The 19,513-nt window shown below is 37.0% G+C and overlaps 1 protein-coding gene across 1 annotated transcript in view; it reads left to right on the top strand.

The window, feature by feature from the left end:
* The window catches only part of BLM (BLM RecQ like helicase), a 103,896-nt gene that overhangs the window by 76,279 nt on the left and 8,104 nt on the right, over window positions 1-19,513 (top strand). Inside the window, exons 14-19 of the mRNA XM_081292420.1 lie at window positions 1,596-1,756; window positions 5,367-5,562; window positions 8,846-9,036; window positions 13,962-14,109; window positions 17,015-17,214; window positions 17,668-17,860. Of these exons, the coding sequence (XP_081148546.1) occupies window positions 1,596-1,756; window positions 5,367-5,562; window positions 8,846-9,036; window positions 13,962-14,109; window positions 17,015-17,214; window positions 17,668-17,860 (1,089 nt within the window). The remainder of the gene's footprint in view (window positions 1-1,595; window positions 1,757-5,366; window positions 5,563-8,845; window positions 9,037-13,961; window positions 14,110-17,014; window positions 17,215-17,667; window positions 17,861-19,513) is intronic.

The raw sequence follows: 19,513 nt of genomic DNA, 5'->3' as shown, positions 1-19,513 counted from the left end.
TCTCTCACTCTCTCTTTAAAACAAAAAAAAAAAAAGAGTTTAAAAAAGTTATAAAAGGCATTTTTGCATGCTTTTTATAACTCAGAAAACACTTTTTTTTTTAAAGATGTTATAGGTCAATTGATCTTTTTTCTTAGAAAACACTTGATACAGGGAGTGGGGCTATAGCTCAGTGGCAGAGCATTTGCCTCGCATGTGTGAAGCACTGGTTCGATCCTCAGCACCACATAAAAATTAAATTAATAAATAAAGATATTGACAAAAAAGAAAAAAACACTTGATACAGTATATTTTATTTCACAACCTTATTCCCATAATGTTTCCCATTAAAATCTTTTTAATTTTTAAATTATAAACAAAACTTTTGGTGTGAGTCCATATATCACTTTATTTCCTAGGTTAGTTTCCTAGAAGGAAACTGGGTCAAAGGTGTATCTTTTTTTTTTTTTAATTTGTTCTACATGACAGCAGAGTGCATTTCAATTCATAGTATACAAATGGAGCACAGTTTTTTTATTTCTCTGGTTGTATACACAATAGAATCACATGATTTGTGTCTTCATGTACCTAGGGTAACAATGTCCATCTCATTCTACCATCTTTCCTACTCCCATTTCCCCTCCCTTTTCCTCCCTCTCCTTTAACCTATCCAAAGTTCCTCCATTCCTCCTGTCTCTTCCCACACCCCCATTATGGATCAGCATCCACTTATCAGAAAAAACATTCGGCCTCTGGTTTTAGGGGATTGGCTTACTTCACTTAGCATAATATTCTCCAACTCTATCCATTTACCTGCAAATGCCTTAAATTTATTCTCTTTTAATGCTGAGTAATATTCAGTTGTGTATATATACCACAGTTTCTTTATCTATTTGTCTATCTTTTTATATTTATTTTTTAGTTGTAATTGGACACAATACCTTTATTTTATTTATTTTTTATGTGGTGCTGAGGATCGAACCCAGGACCTTGCACGTGGTAGGTGAGTGGTGTACCTCTGAGCCACAACCCCAGCCCTATCTATTTATCTATTGAAGGTTGGTTCCACAATTTAACTATTATGAATTGTGCTGCTATAAACATTCATGTGGCTTCATCACTGTAGTTTGCTGGTCAGAGGTATTTTTAAGACTCTTTGATAAATATTGTCATGTGTTTTCTATAAGCTTGTATAAGGGAGCTTTCCCATTTTAGAGCCAGTGTGAAATAGAGCCTAGGATTAGTCCAGGTTCATCTCATAAGGCATTAACAGGGATAGAATTAGAAGTTGCATTTTGGGCTGGGGTTGTGGCTCAGTGGTAGAGCGCTCGTGTAACATGTGTGAGGCACTGGATTCAATCCTCAGCACCACATAAAAAAATAAGAAAATAAAGGTATTGTGTCCATCTACAACTAAAAAAAAATTTTTTTAAGTCGCATCTTATTTCTTTGTATGAATTTTTTTCCTGAGTTATTCTGTGTGATCATCCTGTGTTCTAAGTGCACTACAGAAATCTGTTTATGTTTCTTAACATTTCTAAAAACATAGTGTAAATCGTATTGTTATTTATGTTAAAAGTCCTCACTTCTCACTACCGTTTTTGGTTTCTTGACAGATGACTCAGGGATAATCTACTGCCTCTCCAGGCGGGAATGTGACACAATGGCTGACACTTTACAGAAGAATGGTCTTTCTGCTCTTGCTTATCATGCTGGCCTCAGTGATTCTGCCAGAGATGAAGTGCAACACAAGTGGATTAATCAGGATGGCTGCCAGGTAACATTTTTTTAAATAAACAAACAAAAGGAATAATCTTTTCTGGTATATTAGCAAACTTGTGCGTGTAGAATGCAAATTGTTTTTATCTTAAAGATAGAAAACATCAAAATGAGACTGAGAAGGAGCCAGACATGGTGGCCCACACCTATAATCCCAGCGGCTCAGGAGGCTGAGGCAGGGGAGTCACAGGTTCAAAGCCAGCCTCAGCAACTTAGTGAAGTTGTAAGCAACCTAATGAGACCCTGTCTCAAAATAAAAAATTTATAAAGGGCTAGGGAAGGGCTGGGGATGTGGCTCAAGCAGTAGCACGCTCGCCTGGCATGCGTGCGGCCCGGGTTCGATCCTCAGCACCACATACAAACAAAGATGTTGTGTCTGCCGAGAACTAAAAAATAAATTTAAAAAAAAAAGATTTAAAAAAAAAAGGAGGGGCTGGGGAAGTGGTTCAGTGGTTAAGCACCCTTGAGTTCAATCCCTGGTACCAATCAATCAATCAATCAATGGGGCTGCAGATGTGGCCCAGTGGTTAAGAATCTCTGGGTTTGATGTCTGGTACAAAAAAAAAAAAAAAAACTGAGAAGCAATCAGGGATATAGTGAATAACTTAACTTGAGAATGTTAGAGGGAATAAAAGACAAAAATTGAGGGAGAAAAAATTTTTAAATGTGATGTATTAGCAATAAGGAATAGGGATCCAGCCTAAGAATATTAAATGTAGAGCCATACTGCTGCAGCCCTTCAGCACCATCAGAGTTCTGCATGCCAAATATAGGATCCACCCAGTGACAAACCTGACTGGCTAGAAATTGGGCCTATTTTGTCTACCATGGCTTCCTGTGGTTCTATCTTACCAAACAACATCATGAAGATGATTTAGAGTATAAAGGTGACTCAGGAGTCTGAGGCAGGAAGATCACAGGTTCAAGGTCAGCCTCAGCAACTTAGCAGGGCCCTAAGCAACTCAGTGAGACCCTATCTCAAAATAAAAATAAAAGGGCTAGGGGATTTACCTCAGTGGTAAAGTACCTCTGGGTTCAAACCCCAGTACCACAAAAAAAGGTGGCGGGGGAGAAATAGAAATCAAAAACAGGAGGACAGTCTTCAGAATCAGAAGAGGGAAGAGTAGCTGGGCATGGTGGCTCATGCCTTTAATCTCTTGGGAGGCTGAGTCTGGAGGGTTGCAAACTCAGACCAGCATGGGCAACTTAGTGAGACCCTGTCAAAAATTAAAAATAGAATAAAAGTCTAGAGCACTGTTGGGCTCAGTCCCCAATACTGGGGGGGGGGGGGGGCGGGGGTAGAGGGAAGACTTGGACAAAAGTATTTCATACCCAGCTCACTGTCATATATGTTGAAAACAATAAAGGCATTTTCAGATATGTAAAAAGTTTAGAAAAATTGGTTTGTCTTCACTGAAATAATTACACATTTCAGTTTTTTTCTTTGTATAAACTTTTTCTAAAGTTTGCATGGAAGACAGTCAAATTTAAAAAACTAAAAGAATTTGATAAAAAATAGTACATTACTGGTTTGTAGTACATTACATATAGATGAGTGGAACAGAAATCCAGAAATAGACTGAAAGATTTGAACAAACAATAAATGACAAGGGAGGAATTAAAAATTGGTGAGATCTATACTGGAGTGGTGACACGCTTCTATAATCCAGCAACTCAGGAGGCTGAGGCTGAAGGATTGCAAATTCAAGGGCAGACTGAGCAACTTAGACGCTGTCTAAAACAGGGGATCAAATCCAGCACCTCACACGTGCTAGGCAAACACTCTACCACTGAGCCACAACCCCAGCCCTAATTTTTAAAAATAAATAAAAATAGCTGAGGGGAGCTAGGATTATGGTAGAGCGCTCGCCTAGCACTCACAGGGCCCTGGGTTTGATCCTCAGCACCACACAAAAATAAATGAATGGAATAAAGGTATTGTGTCCAACTAAAAAAATAAATATTAAAAAAAAAATAGCTGAGAATATAGCTACATGGTAGAGCACCACTGGGTTCATCCCCATTATAGGTGAAAAAAGAATAAAAATAAAATTTGGTGTTTTTCTTCGAAAAGAATGAATGTAGCCTGGGGAGGGGTTGTAGCTCAGTGGTAGAGAGCTTGCCTCGCCTGAGTGAGGCAGTGGGTTCAATCCTCAGCACCACATAAAAGTAAATAAATAAATAAAATAAAGATATTGTGTCCATCTACAATTAAAATTTTTTTAAAAAAGAATGAATGTAGCCTAAAGTTTAAAAACAACACCAAAATAAGGAAGGAAGTGTAATGTGTCAAAGCCAGTTTCCTAGTTAAAGAAATAAGAGCTTTCAGAAAGAGTCAGCATCACTGTGGTCTCACTCAGAGCCTTCAGGATGTGCTTCATAGCCATGTGCCCTCCTCGCAGTGGGAGAATCACCAGGCTTCAAGGTAGACGACATTTGCAGAGCTCTGGGCAGGCACATCTTACTGCGCAACTTCCCCGCCTGCTCTCCGTCACCAGAGGACACAATAGATTTTCACTTTTTGAGGAGATTTCCTTTTGATCAAAGTACCATAAATTAGATGGATGACTAACCTAGAGTGCAGGCCACTGCCATTCCCAGTGTTGATAAATGTGCCCATTTTCTGTCCACGTACCCCATAGCTTACAGTTCCTTTCTGGTACCCACGGTTACTGAAATCATGTCATTAGCCTCAGTCTGGCTGCCAGATATTTTCATTGCTTTTGAAATACTGTTCTTGCAGTAGCAATTCATTTTTTTTAAGTGCTAAAAAAAGACTTACAGCTTTATTTGTATAATGTAATTTTGCCTGGAGATATAGCATTTTGGTCTGGGTTAAATGCGTCCTAAATTTGCAACTGAAATGGGTATTCTTGAAAACTGATTTGTCAACCTCCTAAAACTTAACCATCACCTTGCTTCCACTAAGTGATTTGTATGGGCCAAGAGCCATAGACCCTGGCCTTTTTTTTTCCTTTTTCTTTTTTTTTCCCCTCCTGTATAAGCTGCTCTGACTTTTACCCATATGAGATTTAATTAAAATTTCACAACCTTGACTCTGAAATCAACTGATGAATAAAAAAGAGTCAGCGTATGTTTCAGCTGGTGACACAGGTAAAACTGAAGCAGGTGAGAGCACTATTGTCCCGAATCATCAAGGAGCTAGCAGCAATGACCTCTGAGAGCCAGAGCCCTGGGAACAGCCTGGAGCCCCTGAGGATAGTATTACTTATGTACACAGGCCTGGATATCATGGCAATATGAACAGAACCCCCACACACCTCCATATCAGAAACAGAACAAACACTGACAACACATTGAAGAGCTAATGAGTGCAATTAATCTCTCATGTAGTGAAACCAACTCACATAAGAAAGTGCCAACCACATTAAGCTTCTCTTTCTCTTCATGGGCTTAATAAAATTGCAAGTTATCAATATGAAAATCTTGTCTTAGTCATGCTAAATAGTGGAACCAAGTTAAGACATAAGTTTGTCAAGTAGAGTGCATTTTAAAGTAAAATAAGGGATAGAGCTTTTAAAAATATCCATTATTAAAATGTTCCTTTAAATGCATTATGAATCTAATGGGCCTTTGCTTTACATCAGGTTATCTGTGCAACAATTGCATTTGGAATGGGGATTGACAAACCTGATGTGCGATTTGTGATTCATGCATCTCTTCCTAAATCTGTGGAAGGTTACTACCAGGAATCCGGCAGAGCTGGACGAGATGGAGAAATATCTCACTGCCTGCTTTTCTATACCTATCATGATGTGACCAGACTGAAGAGGCTTATAATGAGTAAGCTGAGCTCTACTAGAAACATTCTGTCATGTTCTGTCATGTCATGAGATTAATCACTCCTACTATTGTGGTACTTTGGGTCCAGTTTTCCTTAAATAATCATGGAGAAATAGAGGTATTTATATAAATTGAAATTTTATTTTAGTTCACTTTTATTGTAAAAATAATACATGCTTATTATGGAAAATGTCACAGACATGTGTAAGGCAGGAAATTGCTAAATCATGCCCGTGGTCTTGTCTCAAGAAACAACTTGAGTTGTTGATTTCTTTTGTATCCTTCTAGACCCAATTTTATCATTTAAACTTGAATGTAATACATATTTCAAAGAAAGATAAAAAGGAGAAAATAATAAACTCTCATGAACTACCATCCAGTTTAAGAAATAAAACAAAACCAAGTATTGTGGCACGTAACTATAGTCCCAGCTACTGAGAAAGCCAAGGCAGGAGGATCACTTGAGCTCAGGAGTTGAGGCCAGCCTGCACAACATAGTGAGACATTCTCTCAAAAAAAAAAAAAAAAAAAAAAATGGAGGGGGAGTACAACCAATAGTTTCCTAGATATCCCTCTCCTGTCTCATCCTTCCTCCCCCATTAAAGGCAGGCAACATCTTGTATTTGTGTTTACCTTTCCCAGATGCTTGTATTTTAAAATATAAATGGAATTACATTATACATTCTCTCTCACGTGCGCGCACACACACACACACACATACACACATATATGTATGTATATATATAAAGATATATATAAATATACCCCTTTTTTTCAGTCAATACTAGATTGTAATTATCCCTAGAATTAATATGAATAAATTAGCTACATAGAATTCCATAGTCTGATAATTTCATGTTTATTAAGCCAGTCCCCTCTTATTAGATATTTAGATTATTTCTTGTTTTTTACTGCTGCCAACAACACAGTATTGAATACCCTTGTACTGATATCTTTAGGCATTTTTGCAGTTATTTATGTAGGAAATATTTCTAAACCAAGTCTTTCTTGGGTCAAAGTAAATACATATTTTAGAATTTTATTATATCCTGGGCCCATCTTTGTACTCAGGTGTGATAATTGAATATATTTTATAAATATCTATTTTTAAGATCACTTTCTCACTCTGGCAGAGATACTCAGCATGGTACATGCTATGCACTGTGTCAAACTCTATATCATCTTACTTTATTTACCCATAACAACTAGCTTTTTTTGGTATCAGGGATTAACCCAGAGGTGCTTAACCACTGAGCTACATCCCCAGCCCTTTTTATATTCTGTTTTGAGGCAGGATCTCTCTAAGGTGCTTCGGGCCTTGCTAAGTTGCTGAGACTGTCCTTGAATTTGTCATCCTCTTGCCTTGGCCTCCTGAACTGCTGGGATTATAAGCAACATCTAACTTTTTAGGTAGAGCTACTCATGAGAAAAGCAAGCTTCAGAAAGATTTTTTTACTTGCCCCCAAGGTCTCTGAGGCAGTAGCCAAAATAGTAGGAGCAGTGGGAGTAGTGACTGTGTTGCAGGGATGGTAATTGTTATAGATAATATACTGTTAGCACTTGCCACATGCTATTTTAAATGCTTTACACATATCAATTCTTTTTTTTTCTCACAACAACCTTAAAAGATAAGACTATTTTCTCATTATACAGAGAAGAAAAATGAGATACAGAACTAATAAATGCAGAACCCTAACTGAGCACGATTTCATCTGATGCCAAAGTTCAAGATTCTTACACTATACCAAAATGGGTATTAACCCAAAAAAATCCCTTGTTTACACTTGGTTTGCCCACTGGTATTTTTAGACAAAACCCGTACAATCTCCTACTTGTGATAGATTAAATGATAATTTTTCGATTTTGCAATGGTATGAAAGCTATATATAAATTATTTATAATGGGTTTATCAAGATGTGACCTCTTTATAAGTCAGGGAGCATCTATATTGTTAAATCCAAATAGTTTAGTATAAATATTTAAATTGTAATTATTTTGACTCGTAATTAGGACTTAAATTATTTGAAATATTATTTAATATTAAATATTAAATTATTTGAAGAATAATACTAATAAACTGGAAGAAATCAGATTTATTTTTTAGTTCTAGGTGGACACAGTATCTTCACTTTGTTTTTGGGTTTTTTTATGTGTTATATGGTGCTGAGAATTGAACCTAGTGCCTCACACCTGCTAGGCGAGCACACTACCACTTGAGCCACATCCCTAGCCCAAGAAATCAGATTTTTATTTTATTCTTAAGTAACTATATCACTTATTAATGGAAAGTAAGTACTTGCTGTTTTTAAACTTTAGAATCAAATTGAGCACTACCACTCTCATTTTCTGTTTCACATTCATTTTCTTGAGTCAGGGATTTGACTTAGTGGCAGAACATTTGCCTAGCATGCACAAGGCCCTTGGTTCTGTCCTCAGCCCAGCATGGAGACAAAGAAAAACAAGATAACATTCATTTTTCTTGAGGTACTTGTTTTTATTAGAGCAACTGTCAAATTCTTAGCTTCACAAAGATAATGATGTTATTGGAAAAAGTAAAGCAGAATCTAATGTTAAAACCATGAAGTACCTCAAATTGTTTGTGTGGTATTCGACAATGTCAGTTATTGTTGTTTGCCTTTAATTTAAAATAACCTACACTTAAGAGTTCACTACAGCACTCCAGGCTTCGTTGCACAATGGTTTTGTTACATGTGGTGCTAGGAATTGAACCTGGGTCCTTGTGCACTCTGGGCCAAAGCTCTGCCATTGAACTACACCTCTAGCCCTCGGCATATAGTTGTGGAGCTACTGGCTTAACTGCTTAGACCTCACAGGCTCAGGAAGGTGTACAACCCACTGTCATAGTTCTATGTCATGCTTTCTTTGGATATTAACTTCAGTACATGCCTATCTGATAATATAGGAAATATAAGTCTAGCCTTCATCATTGGAAATAATGAAAATTTGAAAAAAAAAAATCTTTCCATTTCAGGGTCTGAGCATATGGTTCAGTGGTAAGAACATGGACACCCTGTGTTCAGTCTCCACCACCAAAAAAATTTTTCAATTTGAAAACAAAAATCTAAAATGTAATTCTATAAAATTAAATTAAAATCTTGAGATAAACATAAATCCCAGTTAATTATAATAAGAAATTGTAATACTAATAGAATGCCAATAATAGCAATTTTCTTATTTAGTATTAAAGTTCTATAATTCTAAGTATTTCTGTGCTATTCTTTAAATTTCTAATGTGTTTTACTATGCTTTTCATCCCTTTTAGTGGAAAAAGATGGAAACCATCATACAAGAGAGACTCATTTCAATAATTTGTATAGCATGGTACATTACTGTGAAAATATAACAGAATGCAGGAGAATACAGCTTTTAGCTTACTTCGGAGAAAATGGATTTAACCCTGATTTTTGTAAGAAATACCCGGATGTTTCTTGTGATAATTGCTGTAAAACAAAGGTAAAATGAATTATTGTTTAGTTTAGTTTTGTTTTTAATTCTTTAATAATTAAGGAAATTGCCAGCTTTTTTTTTTTTTTCTCTTAAAACTTAAAAAAGAAAACACAAATTAGATCCCAGAATATGGGCCACAAAAGACAAGAGAAAGGGCTTGTCCTCCATATCATAATTAGGAATAGAAAAATTCTTTATACACACACACACACACACACACACACATTACATTATATTATATTTATTTTTTAGTTGTAATTGGACACAATACCTTTATTTTATTTATTTACTTGTATGTGGTGCTAAGGATTGTACCCAGGGCCTCCCACATGCTAGGCAAACACTCTACCATTGAGCCACAACCCCAGCCCTCTTAAAATATTTTATAGAATATCATTTTTTAGAGTTAGAAGACTATTAAGAAAATATACTAAACATCCACCTGTTCAAAATATTGAGGTTACATATGTGCACTGATATTTACAGAATATTTTAGAAATATCATTAATTCATAAACATGCCAAATGATCTAACATGGGCAGGTAGAATATTTTAAATCAACTATAACCTATATTTAAAGATCTCAGTCAGTTGGAAGACACACACCTGTAATCCCAGCTACTTGGGAGGCTGAGGCAGGCAACTTAGTGAGACCCTGCCTCAAAATAAAATTTTAAAATGGACCCGGCTATAGCATAGTTGTAGAGCACTTGCCTAGCATGTGTGAGGTCCTGGTTTCAACCTCCAGTCCACAAAAAAATACAATTAAAAAAAAAATCTTGAAAGAGTAGCATTAGTAGGTACTGTATTTATACTCAAGTACTTTAAATTACTCTTTTTGTTTTTTTTTTTAACCTACAAAGAACGGCACTGGCACAGTAGCACACACCTGTAATCCCAGAGATTTAGGAGGCTAAGACAGGAGAATCTTGAGTTCAAATCCAGTCTCAGCAATTTAATGAGACCCTATCTCAAAATAAAAAATGACTGGGGGCTGGAATTGTGGCTCAATGGTAGAGTGCTTGCCTAACATGCATGAGACACTGGGTTCTATCCCTGGTACCACATAAAAATAAAAACAAATAAAATAAAAGTATTATATCCAGCTACAACTAAAAATAGATATATATATTTTTAAAAGGACTGAAGGTGTAACTCTGTGATAAAGCACCCCAGGTAATCCCCAGTACTAAAAACAATTATAATACTAATAATGGCACTGGCTTCTGAGTTCAGTATGATCTGTCCCCTCAAATAACCTTGGGAGGTTGTTAAAATCAATCATTAGGTACGTATTGTACCTATCATGGCAATTTTATGTTTTAATAACTACAAGACTGGTTATAGAATATTTTCACATTTCATATCTTTTAAAATGTTTACAAAATGTTGGAGACTCCCAAATGAACACATTGTAGACAAGTTCATAGTCTGGAAGGGAGAGACATATGTGTTCATATAATTGTAATTGCTGCAATTGAGATTTGCAGCACTGACCAAAACAGGGGAGTTTACTCTCTCAGTGTAGAATCTGCAGATTCACAACTGTCTCTTCCCACTCCACCCTATAAACAGCGCTAATCAGTTTACTCTATCAATAGATATTTGTTGAGGACCGTTTCTATAGCAGACACTTTTCTAAGAATTTAAGACACATTATTGAACAAAATAAATAAAAATACCTGCCCTTGTAGAGCTTGCATTCTAGTAGGGGAAGGCTGATAGCAAGTAATATACACAACAAGAATATGTTAAGGAAAAGAACTTTGGTGAAAAGTTCAGCAGAGTAAGAAAACAGGAACAATGGGTGGGGTCCAAAATGCAGTATTAGATAAGTTGGCCCATTTGAGCAAAAACTTGAAATGAAAGTTAGCTGAGCAGCTCTCTGAATATGAGCATATTGGCAGAAGCATTAACCAGAGCCAAGGCCCTGAGGTGGAGAGTAGTCCTGGAGCACTAGAGGGACTGCAGGAAGCCCCATGTCTGAGTAGGGTTGAGAGTCTGTGACAGGAAGAGGTATAATGGAGGGCCAGAACAGCAAATTGAAGGCTAAAGGACTGGAGGAATTACAAGAATGGAGTTACCTTTAGCCAAAATACAGAAGGCTATTTGGCAAGGAAGATCAAGAGTTCAGTTTTGGACATGAATGACATAGGTCTGTTTGATTCAGGAATTTTATTAAGAGGTTGGTGATGCATGTAAAGTTGGGAGTGGTTAGCATTAATTAATAGATGATACTTAAAGCCACGAGATTAGCTAATATCTTCATGAGTATAAACTTAGGCAGAAGGGCCAGGCAAAATGACACACACCTGTAATCCCAGCTACTCGGTAAACTGAAGGAGGAGGATCACAAGTTTGAGGCCAATCTAGGCGACTTAGTGAGACCCTGTCTCAAAATAAAAAAGGGCTAGGAATGTAGCTCAGTGGTAGAGTGCCCCTGGGTTCAATCCTCAGCACTAAAAAAAAAAAAAAAAAAAAAAAAATAGGCAGAACATAAGAAAACCAAAGACTTACCATGGCTCCTAAGAGGTTGAGGAAAAGAGGAAGAACTATGAAAGGAAACCAAGAAAGAGCAGCAGTAAGAGGAAAGCCAAGGAAACCAAGTACAGGAAGTGTTTCAAGAAGGAGGAAGTGCTAATCATGTCAAGTGCTGCTGCTAAGTCAAGTACAGGAAGGACTAAGAATTCAGCATAGGATTTAGCATTGCAGAAATCTTGATGACCTTGACTTGACCATTTTCAGTAAAATGAGGCAAAAATTGGAGACTGAATATAGACAACTCTCCAAGTGACCTCCTATCCCCTGTTCTGAGGATTGAACCCAGGTATGCTCTACCACTGAGCTATATCCCCAGAACTTTAAAAAAAATTTTTTTTGAGACAGGATCTCTTAGTAGCTGGGATTACAGGTATGCACCACCACGGCCAATAGCAAACTTTATATTAAGGGACAGAAAGTAAAATACTTCAGACTTTATGACTACCTGATTTCTGCTAGAACTATTCAACTCTGCCATTGTAACCCAAAAGCATCCATAATAAATATATCAATTTTCCAGTCATGTTCTATGACTGTGCCAGTTAAATTTTATTTTTAAAAACGCATCCAGGGGTTGGGATGTGGCTCAGTGGCAGAGCACTATATGTGAGAGGCACTGGGTTTGATCCTTAGCACCACATAAAAATAAACAAATAAAATAAATGCATGCTGTCCATCCACAACTACCAAAAAATTTTAAAAAAACAAAACACACATACACCTAGATGATATGCCATAGTTTGTGAGTTTCTATGGTTTAAAAAAATGGAGGTCTGGGCTGGAGTTGTGGTTCAGTGATAGAGTACTTTCCTAGCATGCGTGAGGCACTGAGTCCGATCCCCAGCACCACATTAAAAATAAAACAAATGAAATAAAGGTATTAAAAAAAGAGTATTAGGGGCTGGGGTTGTGGCTCAGAGGTAGAGTGCTCACCTGTCAAGTGTGAGGCACTGGGTTCAATCCTCAGCACCACATAAAAATAAAGATATCGTGACCATGTATAACAAAAAAAAAATTTAAAAAAAAAGGGAGCTCCAGGCATGGTGGTGCTCAGGAGGATCGAAAATTCAAAGCCAGCCTCAGCAACAGAGTGAAACCCTATCCAACTCAGAGAGAGCCTGTCTCTAAATAAAATACAAAATAGGCCTGGGGATGTGGCTTGGTGGTTGAGTGCCCCTGGGGTCAATACCCAGTACCAAAGGAAAAAAAGAAAAGAAAAAAAAATTTGAGGAATAACACACTAGGGATATATAATAATTACCTACAACATTAAAGGTCCAATTGAGATTTGTGGCCATATGTGAAAATAAAGATATTCTACATAATTTATGTGTTTGTCCAGCTAAGTTCAGACACAGGTACAGGTGTGTTGGACCTAACGTGTTTTGCCAAGTAATGTCATGAACTGACCAAACAGCAGGTGGATGGCACGTGAGGTAATGATAATAAGAACTGCTGTGAAATTTAAGCTGAGTTTGGAGGACATCTGAGGTGGAGGATCATTGGCTAGGCAGCCCCAGTGGCTTGTTGGAGTCAGAGTGCTAGATGGCATGAGTCAAAAGATAGGATAGATAGTCTGAGAATGAAGAGTTGCCATTATTGGTGTGACATGAGAGCAAGTAGCTGATGTAGTTGGAAGACAGAATCATTAGAGCAGAGGAAATCCAGATACCTAAGGCCAGAAGTTGGAGAGTCATCTCTGCATACTGAAGTCACCAAGAATTAAGGCAGGGATGATATTAGAGTGAGGGGTTTCTCTGGACTTTTCTGGATGGGACCTCAGAAAGACTACTGATTGTTGATGTAACACAAGAAACTTGTTCAACTTCAGGTTGTCAGAAAGTGGCAAGTGAACAAGGGTTAAAGGGAGTGAGAGGACTAGGGCCTAGCTCAGTGGTACAGTGCTTGCCTAGAGCATGCATGAAGTCATGTATCCAAAGACACAGTAGTGTAGATTTTCAGAATTACAAGTGTGCTGAGTATTGCTAGTATAGAAAACTAGGATAAGTGGAAGTGAAAGACCATCAGTAATGGGGACTCAAAAAGTGGGCAAGGTTGGGGCATGTGAGAGAAATGAGACAGTGAACTGATGGGAAATAATAGAGCACTGTTTCAGGAGGTGTGAAGGATTTTATATATTTATATATTTTTTCTTACCCACAGAGTGCTGGCAGATAGTTGAAAGACAAGATATGTCTGTGAAACAGTAATAAAATAGAATACTAATTGTACTAGAACTTTGGCAAGAAGAAACATTTGAAACTTCCTTAATTTTTAGTCTTAGTTTTGGTCTAGAAATGAGTTACGAGTCTACCACAGTTAATATTAAACTGTAGTAATCTATCTGTCATTATATTAACTATAGCAGAAGGTAATCTTTTTATTCATAGGATTATAAAACAAGAGATGTGACTGATGATGTGAAAAATATTGTAAGTTTTGTTCAAGAATATAGTTCATCACAAGGAACAAGAAATATAAAACATGTAGGTCCTTCTGGAAGATTTACTATGAACATGCTGGTTGATATTTTCCTGGGTAAGTCATCTGTTCTATTTTTTTTAGTTAATTGAAATTAAACATCTAAAAAAATTCAGATGGGCCTAGTGGTGCACATCTGTAATCCCAGTGATTTGGAGACTGAGGCAGGAGGATTGAAAGTTTGAGGTGAGCCTCAGCAATTTAGTGATGCCTGTCAAAATTAAAAAGGCTGGGATGTATCTCAGTGATAGAGTAGCTCTGGGTTCAATCCCCAGTCCAGAAGAGAGAGAGAGAGAGACAGAAGGAATAAAGGGACAGAAGGAAGGAAGAAGGAAATAAATAAGCAAAATAGTTCTCCCTGGGAGATAGAGATAATTTAGAAAATAGGCAGTAATTTAAGGAGAGAGAAGGAAGGTTCCAAATTAATATTACCACAAAGATTTAAATGGCAATTTAATATTATGGAAAAGAAAGAATAAGAAAGAGCTGTTAAACATTTAACAGAATTGACAAAGTAAATTTAAAAGAAAGGTTGGAAAATAAAGTCAAGAAAATCTTCTAAGATCCAAGCAAAATGATTGGAAAACTGGGGGCTGAGGTTGTAGCTCAGTGGTAGAGCACTTACCATACTAGTGTGAAGCACTGGGTTTGATTCTCAGCACCTCATATAAAGAAATAAATATCAGCAACTAATAAAAAAATGTAAAAAAGGGGCTGGGGATGTGGCTCAAGCGGTAGCGCGCTCGCCTGGCATGCGTGCGGCCCAGGTTCGATCCTCAGCACCACATACCAACAAAGATGTTGTGTCCGCCGAGAACTAAGAAATAAATATTAAAAATTCTCTCTCTCTCTCTCCGCCCCCCCCTCTCTCTTAAAAAAAAAAAAATGTAAAAAAATGTAAAAGGAGAGGTAAATGGACCAGTGGCACACACCTTTAATCCCAACAGCTCCATAGGCTGAGGCAGGAGGATATAGCAAGTTCAAAGCCAGCCTCAGCAACTTAGTGAAGCACTAAAGAACCTAGTGAGACCCTGTCCCAAAAAAATAAAAAAGGCTGGGTATAGGGCTGGGGATGTGGCTCAAGCGGTAGCGCGCTCGCCTAGCGTGCGTGCGGCCCGGGTTCGATCCTCAGCACCACATATAAACAAAGATGTTGTGTCCGCTGAGAACTAAGAAAAAGTAAATAAATATTTAAAAAATTCTCTCTCTCTCTCTGTCCCCCTCTCTCTCTCACTCTCTCTTTAAAAAAAAAAAAAAAAAAAAAGGCTGGGTATATGACTTAATGGTTAAGCACCCCTGGGTTCAAACCCTGGTACAAAAAGGAAGGAAGGTAGGTAAATGGGCCCTTCAGAGATTAGATGGGAGATAGGACATTTTTTGTGGCCATGTCTGTTTAAGTATGGTGTACAGACTTCTCGTCTTTGCTTATAAGATCAACCTTCTCTGGTTTTTCCCAGGGAGGGAATTGATGACAAGTGAGTTCTTTCGGGTTCTTTGGACAGACTCTTCTTTTTAGCAGATAAAAGATTTCAGGAACTCAAATGCCTTCTGCTCAAAATAATTTTTATGCCACGGTGGCATATTCTAGACCTCGTCAAAGACAATCTTAAGCTTTCGAAAGAAAGCTAACATCAGATTAGACTAACATCAGATTAATATCAGCAATCATGGAAACTAAACAAAATGATCACACATCACAAGACATTAGATAGTGGCACGGACCTGCGAGTCCACTGAGAAGAAATCCCATCATAATGGCTATGCTATAGGGCCAGTAGCAATCTGTACAAATTGTAACAGAAGGTCAAGAATAACGAGTCTCCATCAGTATATAGAAAGAATAAAAAACAAATTTTTTTTATTGTTTATAGTGATCAACACAAACATTACTTCTTGACCAACAAAAGAGAAGGGTCTGGAAACTCCAAGGGGGAGATTATATAAGAGCCAAGATCAGATATAAAACAAAAGAAATCATAACTTGATTTTGAATAATTGATAAAACTTATAAAAAATAATCCATTTGACATGGGTGAAGTAAACATTTTCCTTTGGATTGCATAAGAGCCAGGACATTGTTCCAAATATGGAAGAAACTTGTCATAAAATAAGTAATTAGAATCCACATATAGACTTAACCATGGTTACAGACAAGCCAGCATGTAAATGCTAATCTCAACGTGTTAAAATAAAAGTAGGATAAAAGGAGTATGGAAGGGCTTCGTGTGCACATAACCTCTTATAGAGGGGAGGATGTTTGTGGGGAGTTCTTTCTAAAGGTACAGAAATAATCAATCAATAGATGTCCAGGCATGCATGCCTCTAAACCCAGTGACTTGGGAGGTTGAGGCCGGAGAATCACAAGATCAAAGCCAGCCTCAGCAATTTAGTGCCCCTGGGTTCAAGCTCTGGTACCAAATAAAAAAGATGAACCAATAAATAGGATATAACTAACAAATTTTGGGGAAGGAGAAAGTGAAGGGAATAACATAAATGGTCTTTCATAGTGGGGATTCAGTAGATAAATTTCAAATGGTGACCCTGGCTGAAAATAAAAACATTTTAAGTGATAGCTGCCAAGCACAATGTCATATGCCTGTAATTCCAGTTCCTGGGAGGCTGAGGCAGGAAGATTGCAAGTTTGAGGTCAGCCTCTACCACTTAGCAAGTCCCTGTCTCAAAATAAAAAGAACTACTAATGTAGTTCAGTAGCAGAGCACTTTCCTAAAATGTGCAAGGCCCTGGGTTCCATCCCTGGCACCAAAAAAAAAAAGTACATGCAACCACAGAAATTTTAGAATTTCACTCAGATATTCTTATACAGAAATGAGTGTTGATTTGTACTACAGACTTTCCTGTGAAGTAGATGATCTATTGGTCAAACATGTTCATGAATGACTTTTTAAGCTTCTTATAAGCGTGTTGGTATACCTATATTTACTCATCTAACTTCTGCCTTTAGGGAGTAAGAGTGCAAAAATTCAGTCAGGTATATTTGGAAAGGGATCTGCTTATTCACGTCACAATGCTGAAAGACTTTTTAAAAAGCTAATACTTGAGAAGATTTTGGATGAAGACTTATATATCAATGCCAATGACCAACCAATTGCCTATATAATGCTGGGAACAAAAGCCCAGAGTGTACTAAATGGGCATTTAAAGGTAAGCCATTTTAAATGTTTGTTTTATTTTATTATCTCACAGTGAGTGGACCAAAGTATATTACTGCAAAGTGCAGTGTCTCTCCCAAGGCTTACCAATACCACATTTCTAGATGCTGTCCTATAGGAACATATTCTGAACTTCTTAATTGGAAAGAGCTTAAAATTGAATTCAAGTTATTTGACATCTGTCAAAATGAATTTAATGGGTTTTGGGGTCACTAAATCTTCCTATAATCATTTAATAAGCATTTTTTAAGAAACTATGCTATACCAGACCCTGGAGACAGAAAAATGGAGAATGCATAGCCCCTATTCCAAAGGGGCTTATTGTCTACTTAGAAGAACAGTAATACAAAAAAATAAATAAATAAATGCAGTTAATCATTGAATAAAGTCCCTATTTGGGAGCAAGTGTTCATTTATCTACTCCTATGATTTCTTTCTCACAAAGGTAGATTTTATGGAAATGGAAAATTTCAGCAATTTGAAAAAACAAAAAGCTTTAGTGGCAAAAGTATCTGAGAGGGAAGAGATGGTTAAGAAATGTCTTGGAGAACTTACAGAAGTCTGCAAATCCCTGGGGAAAGTTTTTGGTGTCCATTATTTCAATATTTTTAATACTGCTACTCTCAAGAAGCTTGCAGGTAGGTGCATGTGTACCTTTCATTACATGGCACAGATTAATAAGGTAAAATTCACCTTACTAAGGAACTTCTTGAGTGATAAATATGTCCAGTCTATTTAATTATTTTATTTAATCTCTGTTTTGAAAGCTCTTTAACCATTTAAACTCATTCTTGAGATAAAATCATAATTCTTGAAGACATAAACAGTTCCACGAGGTGTAGTGGTGCATATCTGTGATCCTAGGGACCCATGAGGCTGAGGCAGAAGGATAATAAGTTTGGGGACAGCCTCAGCAACTTAGCAAAACCTTGTCTCAAAAAATATAAAAAGGACTGAGGATGTAGCTTAGTGGTTTTTTTTAAAAAAAAAAAAACAACCTGGATTCACACACACACACACACACTCACACACACACAAAATAGAGTTTTAAGGACTAGGGGATAGCTTAGTGGTCAGATTCTACCCACGGCACTGCCAAAAAAAAATGTGTGTGTGTGTGTGTGTTTTGATATAAATATCATTGTGTGTGGTATGGTTTTAAATTTATATTTTGCTCTAATGCTAGATGTTAAAAGATGAGGTTAATTGTATTATGTAAAGTCAGGTGTCGATTATTTGTGATGATTATTTACCTGCCTTATAATGTTTAGCTTAATTTCCATGTGCAAAAGTCAGTGTTGTGAAGAGCTAAGTTTTTTATAAAAAGAAATCATGCTTTATGCTTCTTTGAATCTGGATCTAGCATACTGATGTGTCTTTAGTTAAGAAGTACTTACTGATTGTTTCCATGGATTGAAATAGATCAACCTAGAATTTCAGTAGTAAAGTCTCTGAAAAAATAAGTTGTTCATATAATTGACTGGTGCATATTTCTTCCTGCATTGAGTTTCTCAATCATCACCTCTCTCTTCCATTCTTACCCCTACTGCCAAATCACTCTTTCAACTCAGGTGTCCAGGTCCTAATGTTTCTCATTCTGGTTTGTTTTGTTGTGTGCTATGGTACTGGGGGTTGTACCCAGGGTCTTGTCTATACTAAACACCTGCTCAACCACTGAGCTACACCCCAGCCCACCAGAAGGTATCAACAAAAGGTTGCACATCTCCTGAAAACAAAAATGTAATACTACTTCGTCTACGCTAGGCATTTTTTTTCTTTTTCTTTTTTTTTTTTTAACATTTATTTTTAGTTGTAGGTGAACACAGTACCTTTATTTTATTTTCATGTGGTGATGAGTGCCTCACACAAGCTAGGCAAGCACTCTTCATCTGAGCCACAACCCCAACCTCTAGGCATCTTCTTTTTTTAGGTCACATAAAAAAAATTGAAAGAAACTGAAATTGTGATCATTTCCTCAAAGACTCAGTAAATTAATGCCAAATTTATTCCCCATTACTGTGTCTCCAGCTTTTCTGCATTCATAGTTTTTTTTTTAATAGTTGCTTTTTTAATGCTAATCACAGTACAATCTTTTTGAAGATGTTATGTAGCAAAGTTATATATGTAAGATACCAATAATAGAGTGACTTTGTTAACCTGTCAACAGTATTAATAGCTGGGACCAAGTTACCTAACAACCAAAAGATAGCTGCCAATGGCCATCAGCAATTGTAGGATGCATCTTAACTTCCGGAATGCTACTATGTGAAAAAATATGTGACTTAGAATCA

This window comes from Spermophilus citellus (genome assembly GCF_964194105.1).
Source record: "Spermophilus citellus genome assembly, chromosome: 4".
NCBI lineage: Eukaryota > Metazoa > Chordata > Mammalia > Rodentia > Sciuridae > Spermophilus > Spermophilus citellus.
The sequence above is the reverse complement of the archived record's forward strand: the minus strand, read 5'-3'. Positions and strand labels throughout refer to the sequence as shown.